Source organism: Ranitomeya variabilis, chromosome 7 (genome assembly GCF_051348905.1).
Source record: "Ranitomeya variabilis isolate aRanVar5 chromosome 7, aRanVar5.hap1, whole genome shotgun sequence".
NCBI classification, from domain to species: Eukaryota; Metazoa; Chordata; class Amphibia; order Anura; family Dendrobatidae; genus Ranitomeya; species Ranitomeya variabilis.
Genome location: NC_135238.1, coordinates 178,439,205 through 178,462,462, shown reverse-complemented (window position 1 = coordinate 178,462,462; position 23,258 = coordinate 178,439,205). Strand labels below are relative to the sequence as shown.

At 48.3% G+C, this 23,258-nt stretch overlaps 1 protein-coding gene across 5 annotated transcripts in view; it reads right to left on the bottom strand.

Moving 5' to 3' along the window:
* TRPM8 (transient receptor potential cation channel subfamily M member 8) overlaps positions 1-23,258 on the bottom strand; it is a 173,801-nt gene that overhangs the window by 43,124 nt on the left and 107,419 nt on the right. For 3 of the 5 annotated variants that reach the window (XM_077272379.1, XM_077272381.1, XM_077272382.1), the window contains 2 exons: positions 11,758-11,853; positions 1,125-1,254 (listed from right to left, as the gene is read on the bottom strand). In XM_077272379.1, coding sequence (XP_077128494.1) covers positions 1,125-1,254; positions 11,758-11,853 — 226 coding nt within the window. Of the gene's footprint in view, positions 1-1,124; positions 1,255-11,757; positions 11,854-23,258 lie in introns of those variants that run through there. The other 2 variants (XM_077272383.1, XM_077272384.1) reach the window with 2 other exon arrangements.

The window sequence follows — 23,258 nt, the reverse complement described above, 5'->3', positions numbered from 1 at the left end:
AATCTCCAATGGTGCCCAAATTTTAGCATAAGCCCATTTCACTTTTTGTAATGTTTCAAATGAAGAAAAAGACTATATAAAAATTTGACAGAGTAAATGTGTCATCTTTAACTTTTAGAGATCATTTAATCTTCAACTTGCTTAACTGTTCACAATAACAGTAATTTGGACCAGGGGTGCCCAAACTTTTACATGTGACTGTAAGACTTGCATTCAGCTGCTTAGCCATGGAAACCCATGTCTTTAATCTCCTAGCATACGTTTTTAGACACAATATAAATGCCTTTGAGGTTTGGACTATGCAGTTATTGAGCTAGCAGAACATTGGTGACTTTTATGCATCATGTCTCTTAGCACTTGGCAACCGTAGCCTGTAATTTTACATGGTCTACTACTTCATTGCTGAGTTGCATTGGTTCCTCGTCACTTCCATCTTTCAATACTAGTCAAAGGTGATATTTAAAAGGAAAGACATTTCACGAATGGCCTTTTATACGATTGACATCCTGTTACATTTTATCACCAGTATTCGCAAAAGGCAAATTGTCTGGTTCGGTGCTGAATTTTATTAAATGTTAAAATTATGCTGAACTCAATGATTAAGAGTTGTGTCCCCATATAAGTGTCCATGTTGTCTATTTATTACTGTACATTGTTGCATGTTGCTAACTATGGATGTTAAAATGTGATATTTATCTGATCACAATATGCGCTCATAATTCATAACTATATTTGCATTTTAAAATGATCTCATGTAGCAACATAACTGAAAAGTGAGTTTGCACTATAAGTGCTGTTTTTATACCTAAGGGATAATGTCTAAGACTTTGCTTCAACCCATAAAGAAAAAGGGTCATAAAATATTAATACTACACTGCTCATTTCATTAGATCTACTGTACATCAATACTCAGTCTAGCCAAGGAACAATTGTATGAAGTCTACACAGACCAGGATAAAAGTTGTCCCTTGGGTACAGGTACGTTACCACTGATTAATTGCATTCTTCCAATAAGATCATTTATAAAAAAGACATTGCTTTAATTAACCAATGAACGTCTCACAGTCAATACTATTCTATATTCCTTATTATTATTTAAGTATAACATTCCAATAAAACTTTACCCACGGCTTTGGTTTCATACTCATTTGCAATCTCTTCTGATTCTCCAGCAGCATTGATATCATTTTTTACTTTAGCCAAACTTTTTAGCAGTTTGCTTGCTCCCAGCGCAGCCAGAGTGCATCCCCTTGTCTGAAATTAAACATTAATAAATAGATTCTAGTATTATTTCCAACAGAAGCTTCCAGCACTGAACAGGGTTATAATATATACAGCTCTGGCAAAAAAATGTTTTCTATTTATCTGAGTACATCCTCCAACTGCTCCTGTTCCAATGAGTTTGGAACAGGTTTTCATTTTTTTTCTGTGCCCCTCTGTTCCAAAGTTATGCCTCTTGGTAATAATGAGTGTCCAACATGAAAATTTCACCCTTTAACCAACTGTTTTCTTTATTGTTGTTTTTTTTTATACAGCAACTAACAGAGGGTGTGAGACTCACCTGTTAAACAATTTGTACAGGCTGTATGTGAGAATTCAATTAAAAACAATTTTTACTCATTAACTATTAAAATATATGATCGACAGACAAATGATAGGATAGTGAAGCTTCTTATTCAAATACTATCCCCAAAACATGAATAAACAGACAGTTATTAGTGCTGTCTAAGGCACTGACAACACAGAGCTTAATGGAGTTTTATGGCAAAAATTGTCACCGTCTATTTATTAGGATGAAAATAACCATTAATCACTGCTGAAAACTCCAAATAAGTTTGTGGACATCTTAGTTTGAATAATGGTTATACACAGAATGGGTGCCCCTATTACATTCCAAGGCAAAACCACCTATAAATTATATTCTATGTACGGTATCTATCAACAGTAGTTGGCACATATACTAGCTCAATACCCTGAAAAATACCTATATTAACTGTTGTGAACTCTGTTTTTGGGCTCCCTCTTGTGGTCAGAAGTGGTACTGTGTGAGTGCTATCTTTGGGCTCCCTCTGGTGGCTCTTTTTGTCATTCTGCAGATCTGTGGCTGGGATCAGCTGTCTCGTTATCTGCTGGTTGGTTTCCTATTTAGCTCACCTGGACTTTCAGTTGTTGCCTGCTGTCAATGTATTCAGTGTTATTTTGATCTCTCCTGACTACCTTCGTTATCAGTCTCTCCAAGAGAAGCTAAGTTTCTGTTTGTTCATTTTTTGATCATCAGGGTTCAATATGTTTCTTGGTTTATTATCTGTCCTTGTCCAGCTTGCTAATATGTGATTTCCTCGCTTGCTGGTAGCTCTAGGGGGCTGAGTTTCTCCCCTCACACCGTTAGTTGGTGTGGGGGTTCTTGAATTCTCAGCGTGGGTATTTTGTATAGGGTTTTTTACTGACCGCACAGTTTCCTATCTGTCTTCTGCTATCTAGTATTAGCGGGCCTCATTTGCTGAATCTGTTTCATTTCTACGTTTGTATTTTCCCCTTACCTCACCGTTATTATTTGTTGGGGGCTTTCTATATCTTTGGGGTTATTTCTCTGAGGCAAGTGAGGTCTTACTTTCTTTCTCTCTAGGGGTAGCTAGTTTCTCAGGCTGCGTCGAGACGTCTAGGAATTCAGGCACATTCACCAGCTACCTTTAGTGTGTTCGGTTAGGATCAGGATTGCGGTCAGTCCAGTTACCACCTCCCTAGAGCTCGTTCTATGTTCAGTAACTTAGCTAGTCAGTTCTGTGATCCTCAGCCACTAAGGATCATAACAATTAACACTGGTACAAAAAAAAAATACAAAAAACAATTCAATTACATACTCAAATCAATCAATAACCATCTTCAATATTGCACGTGTATCCATATAGTTATCATTTTAAATACATGCATATAAATAATTCACACCTTGTGACCAGCCTGACCCTATGCTCTAAAACTCCCACCTTTACATGGGCAGGCCACAGCTGGCCCTGTTATATTACTTTGGTACTGTATATTCCCTATGCGTCTCCCCAGGGCCGCCATCAGGGCATTATTACCCTTACTGGTGTAGGGGGCCCGTGAGCTGGAGGGGCCCGGCATCAGTTTTCATAATCTGGAGCGGTGTGTGGAAGGAGCAGGAGGAGGGGCCTCATTGTGACAGACAGCTGGGAGAGGCAGCCAGTCTGAGCCACAGGAGGGCGGGACTTTCCACCATCCAATCCCTGCTGAGCCTACGCTCCTGTAGTATTCTCCCCAGTCAGTCATCACTGAGCAGCAGGAGCAGCGTAGCCCCCTGCCGGGTGAATGCCTGAGCTTGTGCTGGTTAGTGTCCTGGTGTGGTGTGTTCTCAGTCACCGAGGATGCTGTTATGTCCTGACCCCGTCTGTATCAGCTCTAGATCCTGATAAGACCACACCGCGGGGTCACCTCCTGCAGAGAAGCGTAAGGCTGCTGAGCCCAATCTGCCTCCCTGACAGGACACAGCAGCCCCCTCTCAAGATTCCCACAGGTGGCATTTACTCTCCAAACTGCTCTGAAAACTTCAGTCTTCTGAACTGAGCTGCTGGGTCCTGTCAGGGGGCGGATGGGGCACAGCAGCCTTATGTGTCTCTGCAGGGGGGAGGGGGTCATCAATACACTGCTCCTCAGGCCCGCACGGCAATAGTTAAAAGCCGCCAGCCAATTGAAGGCTGGCAGATGACGTCAGGGCGCTTGTCGTGTATGACATCATTGTCATAAGAATGAAGAATGAAGAATGGAGACACAGGGGGCAAGAATGGAGACACGGGGCAAGAATGGAGACACAGTGGGCAAGAATGAAGACAGATGGGGCAGGAACAGGGGGCAAGAATGGAGACAGATGGGGCTGGATGGAGACAAATGGGGCAGGATGGAGGCAGATGGGGCAGGATCATTGGGCAGGATGGAGACAGATGGGGCAGGGTCATTGGGCAGGATGGAGATAGATGGGGCAGGATCATTGTGGCAGGATAGAGACACATGGTGCAGAATCATAGGGCAGGATGAAGACACATGGTGCATGATCATGGGGCAGAATGGAGACACGTGGTGCAGGATGGATACAATGGAGACAGATGGGGCAGGATCATGGGACAGTTGGTCTGGACATGGTGTGGCAGTATTTGTTCCTTGCATGTGATATTATTTGGTCACTGTGGTGGTAATATGTGGTGTGGACATGGTGTGGTGGTATTTGTTCCTTGCATGTGGTATTATAGGTCATTATGTAGTGGTAATATGGTGTCTGGTCATGGTGCAGTGGTATTTGCCCTTGTATGTGATATTATTGGTCATTTTAAAGATTGAAAAATAAATAAAAATATACCAAAATTGTATTGGATATTTTAACAAATAATTAATAGGATAGAGTAGAGTAGGGCCCGGCCAAAAGAGTCTACCTTGTCATGGTGGCTGCTTAAATTTTTTTTGGCCAAAACAAAAGCTGCTGGCTACATGTGTGATCTGGTGATGGGAACTTAGGCCGGGTTCACACTTGCGAGTTCAATGCGAGAAACTCGCATCAAGTCCCGGCACTGCCGCCGGCACTTGGGACTGGAGTTTGCGGCTGCATGTATTCTATGCAGTCACACGCTTCGGTCCCGAGTGACGGCGGCAGTGCCGGGACTTGATGCCAGAGACTCGCGCGAGTTTCCCGCATTGAACTCGCAAGTGTGACCCCGGCCTTAATGTGTGATTGGTGAGAAGTGAAGTTTTTCCAAGAGAGAGCGGTGGGGCTGTGGACAGTTTGAGAGGTGGAGACTGGATGGAGTCTCAAGGGGGCCCCGAAAATGTTGCCAGTATGGGGTCCCGAAATTCCTAATGGCAGCCCTGCATCTCCCGATGTATTTAGAACTGGAGCACTGGGGAGCAACACTAGAGAGCTGGACTGCTGGAGCTCAGAAGAAAGACAGCACAGTGTATCGCCTGTAAAACAGTCAAACAGATTCCCACTCTGCAGACACCACGTTCCGTCCTGCTTTCGGATGCTGGACCTGAGAATGTTACAGGCAATGCGCTGTGTTGCTTTTCTCTGCTCTGGCACTCCAGCTCTCTAGTAGTGCTACTCTCCTGTGCTGCGGCACTTCAGCTCTCCAGTATTGGTGCTCTCCTATGCTCCGGCTCTCCAGTATTGGTGCTCTCCTGTGCTCCGGCACTTCAGTTCTGTAGTAGTGCTGCTCTTCTGTGCTCCGGCACTCCAGCTCTCCAGTATTGGTTCTCTCCTGTGCTCCGGCACTTCAGTACTGTTGTAGTGCTGCTCTCCTGTGCTCCGGCACTCCAGCTCTCCACTCTCCAGTATTGGTGCTCTCCTGTGATCCGGCACTTAAGCTCTGTAGTAGTGCTGCTCTCCTGTGCTCTGGCACTCCGACTCTCCAGCACTGCTGCTCCCCTGTGCTCCAGCGTTTCAACAGCAGGTGACTTTGAAGTGCTCAGCGTGTTAACGTGAGACAAGTCTCATCTCATTTAGGCTTTTGCTGTGACATTCTCTGTGGACAATTGCTTTTTCCCCTTTATGGCACGGCCATGATTTGTTTAGCCACTGTCATAGAGGAAAAAAAGCAAATGCAAACAGAGCAGTTCTTTAGTATACGCCCAGTTTGTTGAAGGAAAAATTTGAATGTTAGGTGCTCTTTATTACTGAGTGACATAACATTCGAACAGATTTGCATGGGAAAAAAAACAGTTTCGAAGTCAGTGGAGCTGAGCAAATGTGCTTTCAATTTAGTACTAATTTTTATGGTCTTTACAAGGGGGTGTGATTCACAGGATTCTCTGAGGTGTGTCTTTAGGCTGCTCTGTTTAACTCTCCTGGAGCAACACCTTATTGTAAAGAACTTAAAAAGTAGCCCAAAGTAAAAAGGCCCATGTCTGGAACAATATGGCTGGTTCAACAAAGAAAAAAAAGGTAGCAGGAGGCATGTAATAAGTGTAAAAACTTGTGACCTTCTGTCTTCTTTAACTGTATGTAAAAGCATTTTGGCAATAAGGTTTTATTACAATTTTAGCTTCTGCAGCATGTATGTATTATAAGTTATAACACATTGTTACTCACAGAAAGATTGCCTGACTGCTCGGGTCTGCAGTCTTTCTGCTCTCCTGAGAGTTCTTCTAAGGGTATGTTCACACTAGGCGGTTTGTCAGCGTGTCTTTAATGCATTTTTAATGCTAATTTTCAGCTGCATTTTACAGTACCAGCAAAGTTTAAGAGACCTTGTTTTTTTCTTTGTGCGTAGCATGGTTTTTGACAATAGAGCATGTCACTTTCAGCGTTGTTTTTTCAGCGTTTTTCACCCATTGAAAGCAATGGTTGGTGAAAAAAACACTAAAAAAGCCTAGTGTGAACATAGTCTAAGATGATTAAAGAAGTTGTCCACTACTATAACCTTTTTTTTTTTTTTTTCATAAATCTTGCTATTATGGGCCACTGAAAACATCTACTGTGTTTATTTTAGCAATATTACCTTTTATCATGCTGTAGCAGCACATTTTAGTGCTGGATTCAGCTCTCATGGGGTTAATCGACAACTTCCTTTCTCCTGAGTCATTGTGCTCTAATACTACAAGTTCCATGATGCATTGCACTGCTACTAAGCCTGAACCTAGCACACCCTCTCCAAAACACACCCAACCCCTGCCTCCTCTCCCTCCTCTAGCTTCAAAAAGATTTGTGATGTCATTTCTGTCCGACCTCCTCTTTTACATTTGTCCAACCCACACTCCATTACACACAGATAGATAGATAGATAGATAGATAGATAGATAGATAGATAGATAGATAGATACATACATACATACAGATATATATCTATATATCTATTTCCATAGATATGTCCATATCCATGTTTCTAAACCCCTTCACCCCCTGGAGCTTTTTTGTTTTCGTTTATCGCTCCCCTTCTTTGCAGAGCCATAATTTTTCCGTCAATATGGCCATGTGAGGGTTTATCTTTTGCAGAACAAGTTCTACTTTTGAACGCCATCATTGGTTTTACCATGTCGTGTAGCAGAAAATGTGAAAAAAATTCAAAGTGCAATGAAATGGCAAAAAAAGTGCAATCCCACACTTGTTTTTTGCTTGGCTTTTTGGCTAGGTTCACTAAATGCTAAGGCTGTGTGCACACGTTGTGGATTTGATTGCAGATCCGCAGTGTTTTTTTGCTGCACTGAATTGCATCAAATCCGCAGTGTAGTGTACAACCAATGTAAGTCTATGGGAGCCGCAGACTTGTGCACATGCTGCCGAAAAAGCCGCACCGAAACCGCACCAAGAACTGCATCAAAACCGCACCAAAAACTGTATCAAAACCGCACCAAAACTGCGAAACTGCACCAGGTTTTGATGCAGTTTTTGGTGCAGTTTTGATGCAGTTTTTGGTGCAGTTTTTATGCTTTTTTTGGTGCGGTTTATGCGCGGTTTTAATGCCGTTTTTGGAAATAAGTAAATAAATGGAAAATGTGCATGATTTGAATGGAAACATGCATGAAAAAACGGATTCCAAGGCCGGATTCATCATTTCACAGCTCAGTTTCATACTTTTTTTGCCGGATCCGTCGCTGTGCGTTTTTTCGCCGGACAGAAAAAACGTTCCTCTGTATGTGTTTTCCATCCGGCGGAAACAGCTTTTTTGACGGATCCGGCAAAAAACGGATGAAACTCTATGAGAAAAAGACGGATCCGTCGGAAAAAAATGGATCCGTTTTTTTCAAAACTCGCCGGATTGTGCCTCACGGCAAAAACCTGATGTGTGAAAGCAGCCAAATATATGGATAGATACATCTATGTATCTATAGATATATCTATAGATAAATATATCTATAGATAGATATATCCATAGATATATAATAGAAAGGCCGATGTTTCTATAAGGCTACTTTCACACTTGCGTTTTTCGCAATCCGTCTTTTTGGGAAAAAAACGGATCCTGCAAATGTGCTCGCAGGATGCGTTTTTTACCCATAGACGTGTATTAGTGAAGGATCGCGACGGATGGCCACATGTCGCGTCCATCGTGCAACGGATGCGTCGTGTTTTGGCGGACCGTTGGCACATCCGTCACGTCTGCCATTTTCTACCGCGCATGCGCGGCCAAAACTCCGCCCCCTCCTCCCTGGACTTCAGAATGGACAGCGGATGCGTTGAAAAACTGCATCCGCTGCCCACGACGTGCACAAATTTCACAACGTGCGTCGGTACGTCGGCCCAACGCATAGCGATGGACCCGTGCCGACGCAAGTGTGAAACAGGGCTTAATGAGCGTTTAATTTAATAAAAAACTGAAAAAAACGGCGTGGGCTCCCGCGCAATTTTCTGCGCCAGAGGGGGAAAGCCGACGGCCGAGGCCAATATTTGTAGCCTGCTATGAATATCAGCCCGCAGCTGTCTGCGTAGCCTTTACTGGCTATTAAAATAGGGGGTCCCCCTATATTTTATAGCCAGAAAGGCTACGCAGACAGCTGCGGGCTGATATTAATAGCCTAGAGAGGGGCCATGGATATTGGTCCCCCCCCCCCGGCTACAAATACCAGTCCGCAGCCACCCCAGAAATGGCGCATCTGTAAGTCTACGTTCACATTAGCGTTCGGCGCCGCAGCGTCGCCGCATGCGTCATGCGCCCCTATATTTAACATGGGGGCGCATGGACATGCATTGTGCTGCGTTTTGCGACGCATGGGTTTTTTTGGCCGCAAGCATTGGGCGCAGAGGACGCAGCAAGTTGCATTTTTTTTGCGTCCAACTTTCGGCCAAAAAGGACGCATGCGTCGCAAAACGCAGCGTTTTAGCGTGCGTTTTGTTGCGTTTTTGTTTGCATTGTGCGTTGCGTCTCCGACGCTGCGGCGCACAACGCAAATGTGAACGTAGCCTTAGATGCGCCACCAATTCCGGCACTGAGGCTGGTTTCACACTTGCGTTTTTGGATGCTGCGTTTTAGCGCTAAAAAACGCATGCGTTTTTTCACATGCGTTTTGACGCGTTTTCGGCAACGCATGCGTTTTTGAACGCGCGCGTTTGTTTGCGTTAAAAACGCATGCGTTTTTATAGAAAAAAAAACAGAAAAAACACTGAAAAACCACCCACCACCATCAGGGTGATAAAGGGATCCAAACCCTACCCCTAACCTCACCCCTAACCGTTTAATGAACATTTTATGACATAGTGCCACGATATTTCAGTGCCACGTATGTAAGTGCCACGTATGTAGGTGCCACGTGCCACGTATGTTAGTGCCACGTATGTGTCACGTATGTAAGTGCCACGTATGTAAGTGCCACGTATATAAGTGCCACGTATGTAAGTGCCACGTGCCACGTATATAAGTGCCATGTATGTAAGTGCCACGTGCCACGTATTTAAGTGCCACGTATGTAAGTGCCACGTATTTCAGTGCCACGTGCCATGTATTTCAGTGCCACGGATTTAAGTGCCACCTATGTAAGTGCCACGTATTTCAGTGCCACGTATTTAAGTGCCACGTGCCACATATTTCAGTGCCACGTATGGAAGTGCCACATGCCACGTATTTCAGTGCCACGTATTTCAGTGCCACGTATTTCAGTGCCACGTATTTCAGTGCCACGTATGTAAGTGCCACGGATTTCAGTGCCACGGATTTCAGTGCCACGGATGTAAGTGCCACGGATGTAAGTGCCACGGATGTAAGTGCCACGGATGTAAGTGCCACGGATGTAAGTGCCACGGATGTAAGTGCCACGGATGTAAGTGCCACGTATTTAAGTGCCACATATTTCAGTGCCACGGATTTAAGTGCCACGTATGGAAGTGCCACGTGCCACGTATTTCAGTGCCACGTATTTCAGTGCCACGTATTTCAGTGCCACATATTTCAGTGCCACGTGCCACGTATGTCAGTGCCACGTATGTCAGTCACGTTTACGGTTAGGGTTAGGGTTGATGTCACCGCTCTATAGGACCCTCAGTGACACTGACAGGAGGCAATGGCTCCTGCAGTGTATCACTGAGGTTACTAAAGTTCACTGGTCTCACTTTATGGCAAAAAGCTGCGTGGGAACTTTCTCATACAGCATGCCATAAAGTGAGACTAGGGACTATTTTCTCACAGGGGCGTAGGAATACATTGTGGGGAATACATTGTGGAAGGATACCTTCCTCCCCTCATTGTGTTCCTGGAGCCCCTGGAGAGTGGTTGCATCAGCAGAGGCTCCTGCTCTCCACGGGAGATCGTCGAGGGACACTCGTTTTAATTGGATTTCCTGCGGATCAGGGAGTATATTGTTTGTTTATTATTTTAATATTTTTTACAGATGACAATGGCTTCGGGGATCAAAGTGACAAGTGATGGTGAGTATGTACTCTATGTTATATGTACTGTATGTCTGTATGTATGTACTGTATGTATGTACTGTATGCGCATGTCGTCGCATGCAGCATGTCGTCGCATGGCGCATGTCGTCGCATGGCACATGTCGTCGCATGCAGCATGTCGGCGCATGCTGCATGTCGTCGCATGGCGCATGTCGTCGCATGGAGCATGCCGTCGCATGGAGCATGCTGCATGTCGTCGCATGCTGCATGTTGTTGCATGGCGCATGTCGTCGCATGGCGCATGTCGTCGCATGGCGCATGTCGTCGCATGGAGCATGTCGTCGCATGGAGCATGCTGCATGTCGTCGCATGCTGCATGTCGTCGCATGCTGCATGTTGTTGCATGGTGCATGTCGTCGCATGGCGCATGTCGTCGCATGGCGCATGTCGTCGCATGGAGCATGCTGCATGTCATCGCATGCTGCATGTCGTCGCATGCTGCATGTTGTTGCATGGTGCATGTCGTCGCATGGCGCATGTTCTGTATGTGTGTATGTACTGTATATGTGTGTTTTTTTTGTTTGTTTTTTACATTCAACACATTAGCCGGATGATGGGACTACTACTGTCCCATCATTGGCTAATGTGTCACTGACTGTTACTGTAGCAGGCAGAGCCCGATGGGACTTGTAGTCCCATCGGACAATGCCTGCACACAGAGAGACACACACACACACCAAAGACCACCCCACCCCCCGCAGCAGACCCAGCACATACCGGCACCGGCAGCAGAGCCCCGGCCCCCACATACCGGCGCAGAGCCCCGGCGCTGTACCCACATTCCGGCGCTGGCACGCAGAGCACCGGCGCCGGCACGAACATACAGACCCCAGCGCTCGCACCTTCATCATCCCTGCCTAGCCCCGCCCGCCCCCAGCACAGCCCCGCAGGCAGCCACCAGCCCCGCCCACAGCCCAGTCACTCTTGATGAGTGACTGCTGACTGTGCGGCTGGGACACACCTGCTGCTGACGTCACGTCAATTTCCAGAGCCTGGAAATTGACGTGACGTCGGCGGAAATAAGCGGCGGCTGCAGCCTGGGGGTCACGTGACCCGGACTCAGCCGCCGCTACAGCGCCGCTCACAGGCGAAAACGGCAACAAAAGGTATTTGCACAATTCATCAGGGGCCCCGGGGGGATACATTGGGGGGTTAATTGAAAGTAGTGGACAACCCCTTTAATGACCAAGTTAAAGCTCACATTCATAATAAAATTTATTTGATTATACATTATATTATGACTTGGCAACTTTGCTCTTGTTGCCATGTTTGTTATAGACATAATACTAAATGTCACATTTATCAGGAAACAAGAAACTAAAAAAATATATAAATAGTTAAATGTAACCACGCATGTACATTACAGCTCTTACCTGCTCCCATATTACTTTAGACAGTTCTCTCTTGTTCTGCAGTACGGCCCATATAAATAGCACCTGGATGGGATGCTTTATTATTGGAGACAGATCCTGATAAATGGAAAAAAATACATATAAAGATTTCATATTATAATCCGCATGGTTATCCTTAATCCCTTCTTGATGTAATAGCATGTATTATTCAGGAAGGTATTTCAGCAATTGCACATGTTGGTATGTCTTGCGGGTCAAAAGACATGGTGGTTGGGCAATGATGACTGCTGCAGCCCATCTTCCCTCATCAGCCAGTGGTGCATCAACATCCTCGCTCCCAACATTGTATCGGTGATCACTCCTATTGGCAAATCTAACTGACCAATCAAACAATCTGGAGCTGTAGAGATGCCACTTCACCCATGCACCTCATCGACCACTCAAATGTCAGTGGAGGAGGAGTATGCTCTGGACACCTGTTATGATCCTTAGTGGTTGAGGATCACAAATTACTCCAGCTAAGTAACAAACATAGGACAAGCTCTAGGGAGGTGGCAAACTGGACTGACCGCAAATCTGAACCTATCCAAACACACTAGAAGTAGCCGGTGAACGTGCCTAAAAATCCTAGACGTCTCGAGCCAGCCTGAGGAACTAACTACCCCTAGAGAGAAAGAAAGACCTCTCTTGCCTCCAGAGAAATAATCCCCAAAGATATAGAAGCCCCCAACAAATAATAACGGTGAGGTAAGAGGAAGGCACATACACAGGGGTGAAAGCAGATTCAGCAAATGAGGCCCACTAATACTAGATAGCAGAAAATAGAAAAGGGAATCTATGCGGTCAGTAAAAAACCCTTACAAAATATCCACTCTGAGATTTCAAGAACCCCCACACCAACTAACGGTGTGGGGGGAGAAACTCAGTCCCCTAGAGCAACCAGCAAGCGAGGAAATCACATTTTAGCGAGCTGGACTAAAAACATAATGAACGCTGATAATCAAAAAATGATCAAACAAAAACTTAGCTTGTCTTGGAGAGACTGGGAGCAAGGTAGCCACAAGGAATCTGAAGAGCACTGAATACATTGATAGCAGGCAAGGAACTGAGTATCCAGGTGAGCTAAATAGGAAACCAACCAAGGATAACGAACCAGCTGATGCTGCAACCTGCAGAAAAACAACACTACACAGTACCACTTGTGACCACTAGAGGGAGCCCAAAAATAGAGTTCACAACAGACACCGCCATGCATGCCTTCTTTCCGGTCAGGAACGATGTGCAGAGCCAGGCTCGGACTGGCCCACAGGGTAACAGGGGAATCCCCACGTGGGCCCCTGTGTAGATCTGGGCCCCCAACCCCACTGTATGGGCAGTACTTGGCATAATTCACTTGATTTACTCTGTACAGAAAAAAAGCAGCATCTCATTATTCATTAACCACGCTACCCAGTTTATTATTATATTGAGATATAGGTACATTTGTGAACGAGGATAGTATAATATTTGCATGCAGGTGAAAAGTGGGCCCTTGTCATCCCAGTCCAAGACTGTGCAGAGCAGTCACACTACCAGTGTCAGTGACTGAGCGATTTAGCGCTTTTATGCTGTTGCATACAGCTAAAAACCGATCACTAATAGTGATGAGCGAACATGCTCAGAAAATGTGTTATCTGAGCATGCTCGGGTGCTAACCGAGAGTCTGCGGCGTGCTCAAAAATTATGTTTGAGTCCCCGCACCTGCATATCTTGTGGCTTTACAACAGCTGCAACATATGTAGGGATTGCCGGTTTGTTAGGTAATCCCTACATGTGTTGCGGCTGTTGAGCAGCTGGGAGACATGCAAGTGCGGGGATTCAAGCATATTTTTGAGCACATTGAAGTCACTCGGTTACCACCCAAGCATGCTCAGATAACACCTTATCCGAACATGTTTGCTCATCAGTAATCACTAAATCTCCTGATTCATGATCCAGGCCCTGTCCCTGTCCATTCCCTAATTTTTCCCTCCCAATTCCACACCTTTTCCCAGTTGTGAGTCCTGCTGTTGAATGATGACCAATGACACAAGTCGCTGATCAGAGTTTCTGCTCAGTATTTTTGCAGGACATATCTGTCTATTTTTGGTGATTTGCGCTAACCCTGTGTGCGTCCTGTGGCCACCGAGTGCTGAGCAGTGACCCATATCACTGATTGGCATCCACCTCTCTCTGTGTGCAACTTGCCTCCCCAAAGCTCTGATCAGTATTGTACGAGTTATATCACTGACAAGATTGCATGTTAACATTTTGTAGCAGGATTTTTTTAATAGTGAAAAAAACGAAATAAAAATATAATTTAGATAGGATAAATAATAGGATAGCAAAACAGTCAAGCCAAATCTGCACTGTAAAATGGCAATCTATCCTTTTAGAACTCTGCAGTGAGCCCGAACAGCAGTTTCTGACCACATATGGGGTATTGCCACATTGGGAAAAAATGTGCAATTGTGAAAATGTAAAATTTCGGGTTAACGCAACACTTTAATTGACAAAAACATAATTTTTAATTTTGAGGCCCAATTTTATAAAATTCTGTGAAGCACCTCTGGGTTCAAGATGCTCACCATACCCATGATACCCAAATTCTCTGAAGTGTTTAGTTTCCAAAATTGGGTCACTAATAGTGTTGAGCATTCCGATACCGCAAGTATCGGGTATCGGCCGATACTTGCGGTATCGGAATTCCGATACCGGTATTCCGATACTTGCCGCGTATCGGATACCGGAATCGGAAGTTCCAAGATTCAAAATTCAGAAATTCAGCCAATGAGAATGATTCCAAGTGTGGGCACATCCTGTTTAGCATGGAGGGCATGAAACTACTGGCAAGGCTGTGATTGGCTGCTGAAATGATGTCATGATGCAGTTTAAAAGTCGCTGGCGCCATTTTCCGATCACTCTGCTGTGAATTCAGTTAGTGACAGGACGCTGTTTGCTGACTGAGGGACAGTTTAGAGATAGCGATTTGCTTCTTTGTGCTTTCCAAAGGCTAATTTAGCAACCGCTGTGTTCACCTACTATTCACCTTGCTTTTGCCTTGTAGCGCTGTTTTCACAGCGATCTGCAAGGTCTGTGTGTGTGTGTGTGTGTGAGTGCAGCCCACTCTCTAGTCTGAGTGCAGCCACATAGGCCATCCATAGCTGGTTGTATTCAGTTCAGGGAGGGTGGTTCATTGCCTCATACTGTTCTTTTTTTTTTTTTTTTTTCAAGTAGTGTAGTCTGCTGCTAATTTATTCAAAAAAATCCTATTAGTGTCTTTCCACCCGTCTCCAGCTAATTTGTGGAAAAACACTACATAGGATAAAGTAGAGGAGGGTTTTTGGGCCTTGCAGCGCCGTTTACGGCTGTCTGCACGGTCTCCGTGTGACTGCAGCTCGCCCTGTAGTCTGTGAGCAGCCGTAGCCTGGTTGTCTGCAGCTCAGGGTTGTTCACTGCGTCATACCGCCAAATCAATTTTTATTTTTTTTCAAGTAGTGTAGTCTGCTGCTAATTAATTTAAAAAAATCCTATTAGTGTCTTTCCACCCGTCTCCAGCTAATTTGTGGAAAAACACTACATAGGATAAAGTAGAGGAGGGTTTTTGGGCCTTGCAGCGCCGTTTACGGCTGTCTGCACGGTCTCCGTGTGACTGCAGCTCGCCCTGTAGTCTGTGAGCAGCCGTAGCCTGGTTGTCTGCAGCTCAGGGTTGTTCACTGCGTCATACCGCCAAATCAATTTTTATTTTTTTTCAAGTAGTGTAGTCTGCTGCTAAGTAATTTAAAAAAATCCTATTAGTGTCTTTCCACCCGTCTCCAGCTAATTTGTGGAAAAACACTACATAGGATAAAGTAGAGGAGGGTTTTTGGGCCTTGCAGCGCCGTTTACGGCTGTCTGCACGGTCTCCGTGTGACTGCAGCTCACCCTGTAGTCTGTGAGCAGCCGTAGCCTGGTTGTCTCCAGCTCAGGGTTGTTCACTGCGTCATACCGCCAAATCAATTTTAATTTTTTTTCAAGTAGTGTAGTCTGCTGCTAATTAATTTAAAAAAATCCTATTAGTGTCTTTCCACCCGTCTCCAGCTAATTTGTGGAAAAACACTACATAGGATAAAGTAGAGGAGGGTTTTTGGGCCTTGCAGCGCCGTTTACGTCTGTCTGCACGGTCTCTGTGTGACTGCAGCTCTATCTGTTGTCAGTTCAGCCCCCAAAAAAGAAATAAATAATAAAGTTCACCAAACACACCAGTTACACCACTTTACATTTGTGTAGGCCACATTAGCTCATATTAAAGTCTAGTCCACACTTTAGAAAATTAGTGTTTCTTATACCTGTTAGGAGGAGTTGCTCAGGAATAAGCACACAAATCCGTTAGTACTTTTCTGCTTATCTTTATCAGTCAACCAAGATGAAGAAGGCAGTGAGTAAGGCACGTGGGCGTGGGCGCGGAGCAGGGAGGGGACGTGGGGATTCTGTGCCTGCTGCGGGCACCGGTGACTCATCAGCACCCACTTTCACCAGGCAACAGTCGTTCATGCGCAGCTTTGTGTCAGAGCGCCGTACACCGCTGCTGCGTGAAGACCAAATTGAAGCCGTTGTCGGATGGATGGCAGCTAATGCATCAACTTCCATTAGTGCCACATCCTCTCAGACACAGAGCACTGGAGAGCAGCCATCTGTCTCTTCACCACCTGCCAAATTGCCCAGGCAGACAGAGAGCCCAGGACAGGAGCCGTCTCTACTTCTGTTCTCTGAATCTCTTGGCTTGGAAACAGGGGGCCAGCCAAGCAGCATTGGAGAAATGGAAGAAGAGGCAGGGTGCAGTGATGCCCAACAGCTTTTTCTGTCTTCCTCTGAAGAGGCGGGTGGGCCAGTGGCTCCGGTCACCACATCGCAGGCCGCATCAGCTGATGATGACACTCAGGTGCCACTTACTGGTGCGTGCTCTGCTGCTGAGACTACCCAGGAGGAGCAGTTGGGGGCAGAGGGTAGTGTAGATGATGAGGTCCTCGACCCATCTTGGCGTGAGGGACAGGAAGGTGGTGGGAGCAGCTCTGAGGAAGAGATTCCCCGTACGGCCCAAAGAGGGAGAGGGAGGGGGAAGACTGCGGATCCTGCAGCCTCCGCTTTGGCACCCGTTAGGAGCATGTCTCTTCCAAAAGCCAAAAAGGGCGCTCCCAAGACTTGCAGTGCCTGGTCCTTTTTTGACACAGTTGCAGATGACATTTGCTATGTCAGATGCAACGTGTGTCATCACAAAGTCAAAAGAGGTCGAAATGTCAGCAGCCTCAATACCTCCAACATGTGGAAACATGTGCGCACCAGGCACCCGGCGTTGTTAGAAAAACACACTGAAGAGGTAGGCCAACCAACAGCGGCAGCTACCACCTCTTCAGCTCGTGTTGCCTCTTCCTCTAGCTCACACGCAGCTGGTTCGGCTTCCTCCCAGGATCGCCGTGGAAGAACCTCTGGCCCTGTTGTCCAGAGACCCGCTGTAATTCCACCCGCAGCACCACTTTCCCGGTCATCCACACACTCCCAGCCCAGTCTACAGCCATCGGTAGTACAGGCATGGGAGAAAAGGCGGCCTTTCTCGTCAAACCACCCACGAGCACAGGCTCTGACTGCAGGCATTGCCAAACTTCTGTCACTGGAAATGCTGTCATTCAGGCTGGTGGAGACTGACAGCTTCCGTGACTTGATGTCATTGGCAGTCCCACAGTACAATGTGCCCAGCCGCTTTTACTTCAGCAGGCAAGCCGTCCCTGCCCTGCACAAGCATGTGGAGGGACACATAAAACACGCGCTACTGAACGCCGTCAGTAGCAAGGTCCACCTCACCACCGATGCGTGGACCAGTCAACATGGACAGGGGCGATACCTTTCCCTCACTGCCCATTGGGTTAATGTCATTGAGCCGGGTACAGACCGTGCGAGTGGCGCAGGACGTGTCCTGCCCACTCCAAGGATTGCAGGAATCCATTCTGTACGCATTGACTCCTCCTCTTACACCAGTTCCTCAGAATCATCGCTGCAGGAGCCGTCACAGTCCACCTCCACATGGACCCGTGATGAACGTGTACCTGTTACGACCGACATGAGCACAGCCGTGGCCAAACGTCAACAGGCCGTGTTGAAATTAATTTTTTTGGGGAATCGTAGCCACACAGCGCAGGAGCTCTGGAATGCCATCAAGCAGGAGAGCGATGTGTGGTTTGTGGCAGCGAATCTCCAGCCAGGCATGGTAGTGTGTGACAATGGCTGAAATCTGGTGGCAGCTCTGGGCCTCGGCAACCTCACTCACATCCCATGTCTGGCACATGTGCTCAATTTGGTCGTGCAGAGCTTTTTGAGGGACTATCCGGATCTTGATGCACTGCTGCACAAGGTCCGCCTAGAGTGTGCTCACTTGCGGCGTTCCAGCACGGCAAAAGCGCGCATTGCGGCTCTGCAGCGCCGACACCGCCTGCCGGAACATCGCATCATATGTGACCTACCTACCAGGTGGAATTCCACGTTACATATGTTGGAGCGGTTGTGTGAGCAGCAGCAAGCTGTAATGGAGTACCAGCTGCTTCAGGCGCAAAGAAGTCGCACTCAGCGCCGTACAGACTTCACAACCACAGAGTGGGCCACTATGAATGACGTCTGCCAGGTTTTGCGTCCCTTTGATTATTCCACGCGGATGGCGAGTGCAGATGATGCACTAGTCAGCATGACTGTCCCCCTTATCTGCCTGCTTGAAAAATCACTGCAAGCGCTAAGGGATGATGTTGTGGAAGAGGTGGAGGATGAGGATTCACCATTTCCATCATCTTCTGGACAGTCAGCGCCACGTGGTTCCTCACAAACGCTTAGGCAGGGGACAGTTTGTGAGGAGGATGAGGAGGAGTCAATGGAGGAGGAAGACGTCCGTCCAGAGGAGGGAGTTACCGAATTGTCCAGTACTCAGTGTGTACAGCGAGGGTGGGGTGATGACGAGCGGGCAGAGATCACGCCTCCAGCAGGGGACAGCGTTTCTTGGGCAGTTGGCAGTCTGCAGCACATGGTGGATTACATGCTGCAGTGCCTGAGAAACGACCGCCGCATCGCCCACATTCTCAACATGTCTGATTATTGGGTGTTCACCCTCCTCGATCCTCGCTACCGGGACAACGTAGAAAGCCTCATCACACCGTTGAACCGTGAGCGAAAAATGCGGGAGTACCAAGACACACTGGTCAATTCCATCATCTTCTCCATTCCAACTGAGAGAAGTGCTGCTAGTGCATTCCAAAGCAGCTCAGTGCGTCCAGGCAGTGGTGGAGGCTCTGCACAAAGAGGGAGCAGAAGCAGTGCCTCTGCCCAAGGCAAGACCAGTATGGCCCAACTGTGGCACAGTTTTCTGTGCCCCCCACAAAAGTCTACACCATCACAGACGGCTCCAGTCAGCAGGAGGCAACGGTTCCGTCAGATGGTGACAGACTACATGTCTTGCCCTCTTGCTGTACTCCCAGACGGCTCTTCCCCTTTCAAGTTTTGGGTCTCAAAGCTAGATACATGGCCAGAGCTAAGCCAGTATGCATTGGAGGTGCTGTCTTGCCCTGCGGCCAGTGTATTATCGGAACGTGTCTTTAGTGCTGCAGGTGGTGTACTAACTGACCGTCGCATGCGACTATCCTCCGATAACGTTGACCGGCTTACTTTCCTGAAAATGAACAAGGCCTGGATCTCGCAGGAATTTGCCACTCCTCCTCCTGATTAAATAATTAGGTCACTGTATACGTTATCCAGGTCTCCTGTTGTGTTCATCTTTCTACCACCTGAACTTAAATTCCTGTGCTCCAACACCGCCAGTTGAGGCTCAGAAGTGCCGTCTGCACAGTCAAAACATACGACCCAGTGTTATTGGGTTTCAGTAACGTCAGCTGATCCCCAGCTGTGTAGCCGGCAATGTGTCATGCGACCGCCACGCTGACACAACAACTGAAATGTAAGGGAATCTGTCCCCCCCCCCCCAAGGCGTTTGTTACTGAAAGAGCCACCTTGTGCAGCAGTAATGCTGCACAAGGAAAAGGTAGCTATTTTTGTTTAGCTCCTTGCACACGCAGAACTTAACACTTATAAAATTTGTCCCCTGCAACCGTAAAACCGTCCCGGAGGTGGGACTTTCCTTCGTAATGTGACGCAGCACAGCCGTCATTCCTACCCCCCCGGCGCCGCGCACCGGCTCCTCAGCGTTGTTTTATTCCGTCCCGGAGCCTGCGCTGTTATGTTATCCCGTGGCCAGGCACACTTAGCGCTGCCCGTCTTCTGGCATCATTTGGTGTCAGGATGGCTGCGCCTGTGCGGCCGCGCTGGCAGAGAGCCCGCCTCGCAGTGTCTTCTGATTTAATCCCACTGGGGGCCTGGGATCCATGGACATGCGCAGTGCATATCTGAACCTCCACCTCTCACTCATTTCCCTATGGCTTCTTCAGACTGTTCGGTGTCAGCTGGTCCCTAATAGCATGCCACGGCCGTGACACCGCACAGTCTTAAGAAGCCGTAGGGAGGGGAGTGAGAGGCGAGGATATGCACTGCGCATGTCCATGGATCCCAGGCCCCCAGTGGGATTAAATCAGAAGACACTGCGAGGCGGGCTCTCTGCCAGCGCGGCCGCACAGGCGCAGCCAGCCTGACACCAAATGATGTCAGAAGATGGGCAGCGCTAAGTGTGCCTGGCCACGGGATAACATAACAGCGCAGGCTCCGGGACGGAATAAAACAACGCTGAGGAGCCGGTGCGCGGCGCCGGGGGGGTAGGAATGACGGCTGTGCTGCGTCACATTACGAAGGAAAGTCCCACCTCCGGGACGGTTTTACGGTTGCAGGGGACACATTTTATAAGTGTTTAGTTCTGCGTGTGCAAGGAGCATGATGAAAAGAGCCACCTTTTCCTTTTGCATCTTTTGTGCTGCACAAGCTGGCTCTTTCAGCTACAAACGCCTTGGGGGGGGGTTAAAGGTTCCCTTTCGACTTTCTCAGGCTTCGGCCTACATTGTGTTCCTCTGCTTTTCCACCTGTCCCTGGGCTCCAACACCGCCAGTTGCCGTCCAGAAGTGCTGTACGCACAGTCAACAGTCCCTCCTCTGTTATTGGGGTTCAGTAACGTCAGCTGTTCCCCTGCTGTGTGTGTGGCAATCCCTCCTACCTCCTCCAACCTCCTCCTCCTCCTCCACCTGTCCCTGGGCTCCAACACCGCCAGTTGCCGTCCAGAAGTGCTGTACGCACAGTCAACAGTCCCTCCTCTGTTATTGGGGTTCAGTAACGTCAGCTGTTCCCCTGCTGTGTGTGTGGCAATCCCTCCTACCTCCTCCAACCTCCTCCTCCTCCTCCACCTGTCCCTGGGCTCCAACACCGCCAGTTGCCGTCCAGAAGTGCTGTACGCACAGTCAACAGTCCCTCCTCTGTTATTGGGGTTCAGTAACGTCAGCTGTTCCCCTGCTGTGTGTGTGGCAATCCCTCCTACCTCCTCCAACCTCCTCCTCCTCCTCCACCTGTCCCTGGGCTCCAACACCGCCAGTTGCCGTCCAGAAGTGCTGTACGCACAGTCAACAGTCCCTCCTCTGTTATTGGGGTTCAGTAACGTCAGCTGTTCCCCTGCTGTGTGTGTGGCAATCCCTCCTACCTCCTCCAACCTCCTCCTCCTCCTCCACCTGTCCCTGGGCTCCAACACCGCCAGTTGCCGTCCAGAAGTGCTGTACGCACAGAGCCAAACACCTCGCCAATGTGTTAGTGGGGTTCAGCACCGCCAGCTGTTCCCCTGCTGTGTATACGGCAACGTGTACTGCGACCGCCACGCAGTCACAACAAGTTTACTTTAAGGGAACCTGTCCCCCCCCCCCCCCCCCCAGGCGTTTGTTACTGAAGGAGCCACCTTGTGCAGCAGTAATGATGCAAAGGGAAAAAGTGCCTCTTTTCGTGGTGCTCCTTGCACATGCGGAACCTAACAGTTATGAAATGTGTCCCATCACAGCGTTAAACCGTCCGGTAGGTGGAACTTTCCTTTGTCGTGTGACGCAGCACAGCCATCATTTTTACCCCCTTGGCGCCGTGCGCCGCCTCCTCAGCGTTGTTTGAATCTGTCCCGGAGCCTGCGCTGTTAGGTTAGCCCTTGGCCATGCACACATTTTGCGCTGCCCGTCTTCTGACATCATTTGGTGTCAGGCTGGCTGCGCCTGTGCGGGTGCGCTGGCCGAGATCCCGCCTCGCAGTGTCGTCTAATGTAATCCCACCGCGGGCCTGTGATCCGTGCCCGTGCGCAGTGCATATCCTCGCCTCTCACTCCCCTCCCTACGGCTTCTTCAGACTGTGCGATGTCAGCTGGTCCCTAATAGCATGCCACGGCCGTGACACCGCACAGTCTGAAAAAGCCGTAGGGAGGGGAGTGAGAGGGGAGGATATGCACTGCGCACGGGCACGGATCACAGGCCCGCGGTGGGATTACATTAGACGACACTGCGAGGCGGGATCTCGGCCAGCGCACCCGCACAGGCGCAGCCAGCCTGACACCAAATGATGTCAGAAGACGGGCAGCGCAAAATGTGTGCATGGCCAAGGGCTAACCTAACAGCGCAGGCTCCGGGACAGATTCAAACAACGCTGAGGAGGCGGCGCACGGCGCCAAGGGGGTAAAAATGATGGCTGTGCTGCGTCACACGACAAAGGAAAGTTCCACCTACCGGACGGTTTAACGCTGTGAGGGGACACATTTCATAACTGTTAGGTTCCGCATGTGCAAGGACCATAATTAAAAGAGCTAAGTTTACCTTTTCCAGCATTAGTGCTGTACACAATGGCTCTTTCAGCTACAAACGCCTGGGGGGGGGGGGGGGTTAAAGGTTTCCTTTCAACTTGCTCGAGTGCAGGCTTCGGCCTACACTCCGCTCCCCCTGCTCCTCCTGCTGACCCTGGGCTCTAACACCGCCAGTTGGGGCCCGGTACTGCTAGCTGCACAGAGAAAAACACCAGCCAATGTGTCAGTGGGGTTCAGCACCGCCAGCTGTTCCCCTGCTGTGCAGCCGGCATCGTGTCCTGCAAAAGCCACGCAGACACAAGAACTGAAATTGAAGGGAACCTGTCCCCCCTCCCCCAGGCGTTTTTACGTTATCCAGCCACCTTGTACAGCGGTAATGCTGCATGTGTGCAAGGTGGCTCAGAAACGTATTCTCCTCGCACATGTGGAACTGAAAACACGTCTGCAATGTGTCCTCTGTGTGACCATTTAACCGTCCCGGTGGTGTGACTTTCCTTTGTAATGACACGCTGCAACCCCCTTGGTAGCGCTGCCCGTCTTCTGGCATCATTGTTTGGCTGGCTGCGCCTCTGCGGCCGCCCTGACCCACACAACGCCCCTCGGTGTCTTATTTATTGGGACTGCGAGGGTGTGATTGATGGGCAGGATCAGTGCATCAGTTCGCCTGTCCCTCCTCTCCTTCCGCCTTCTTCGGACTGTGCGGCTTCATGGCCGTGGCATGCGATAAGGG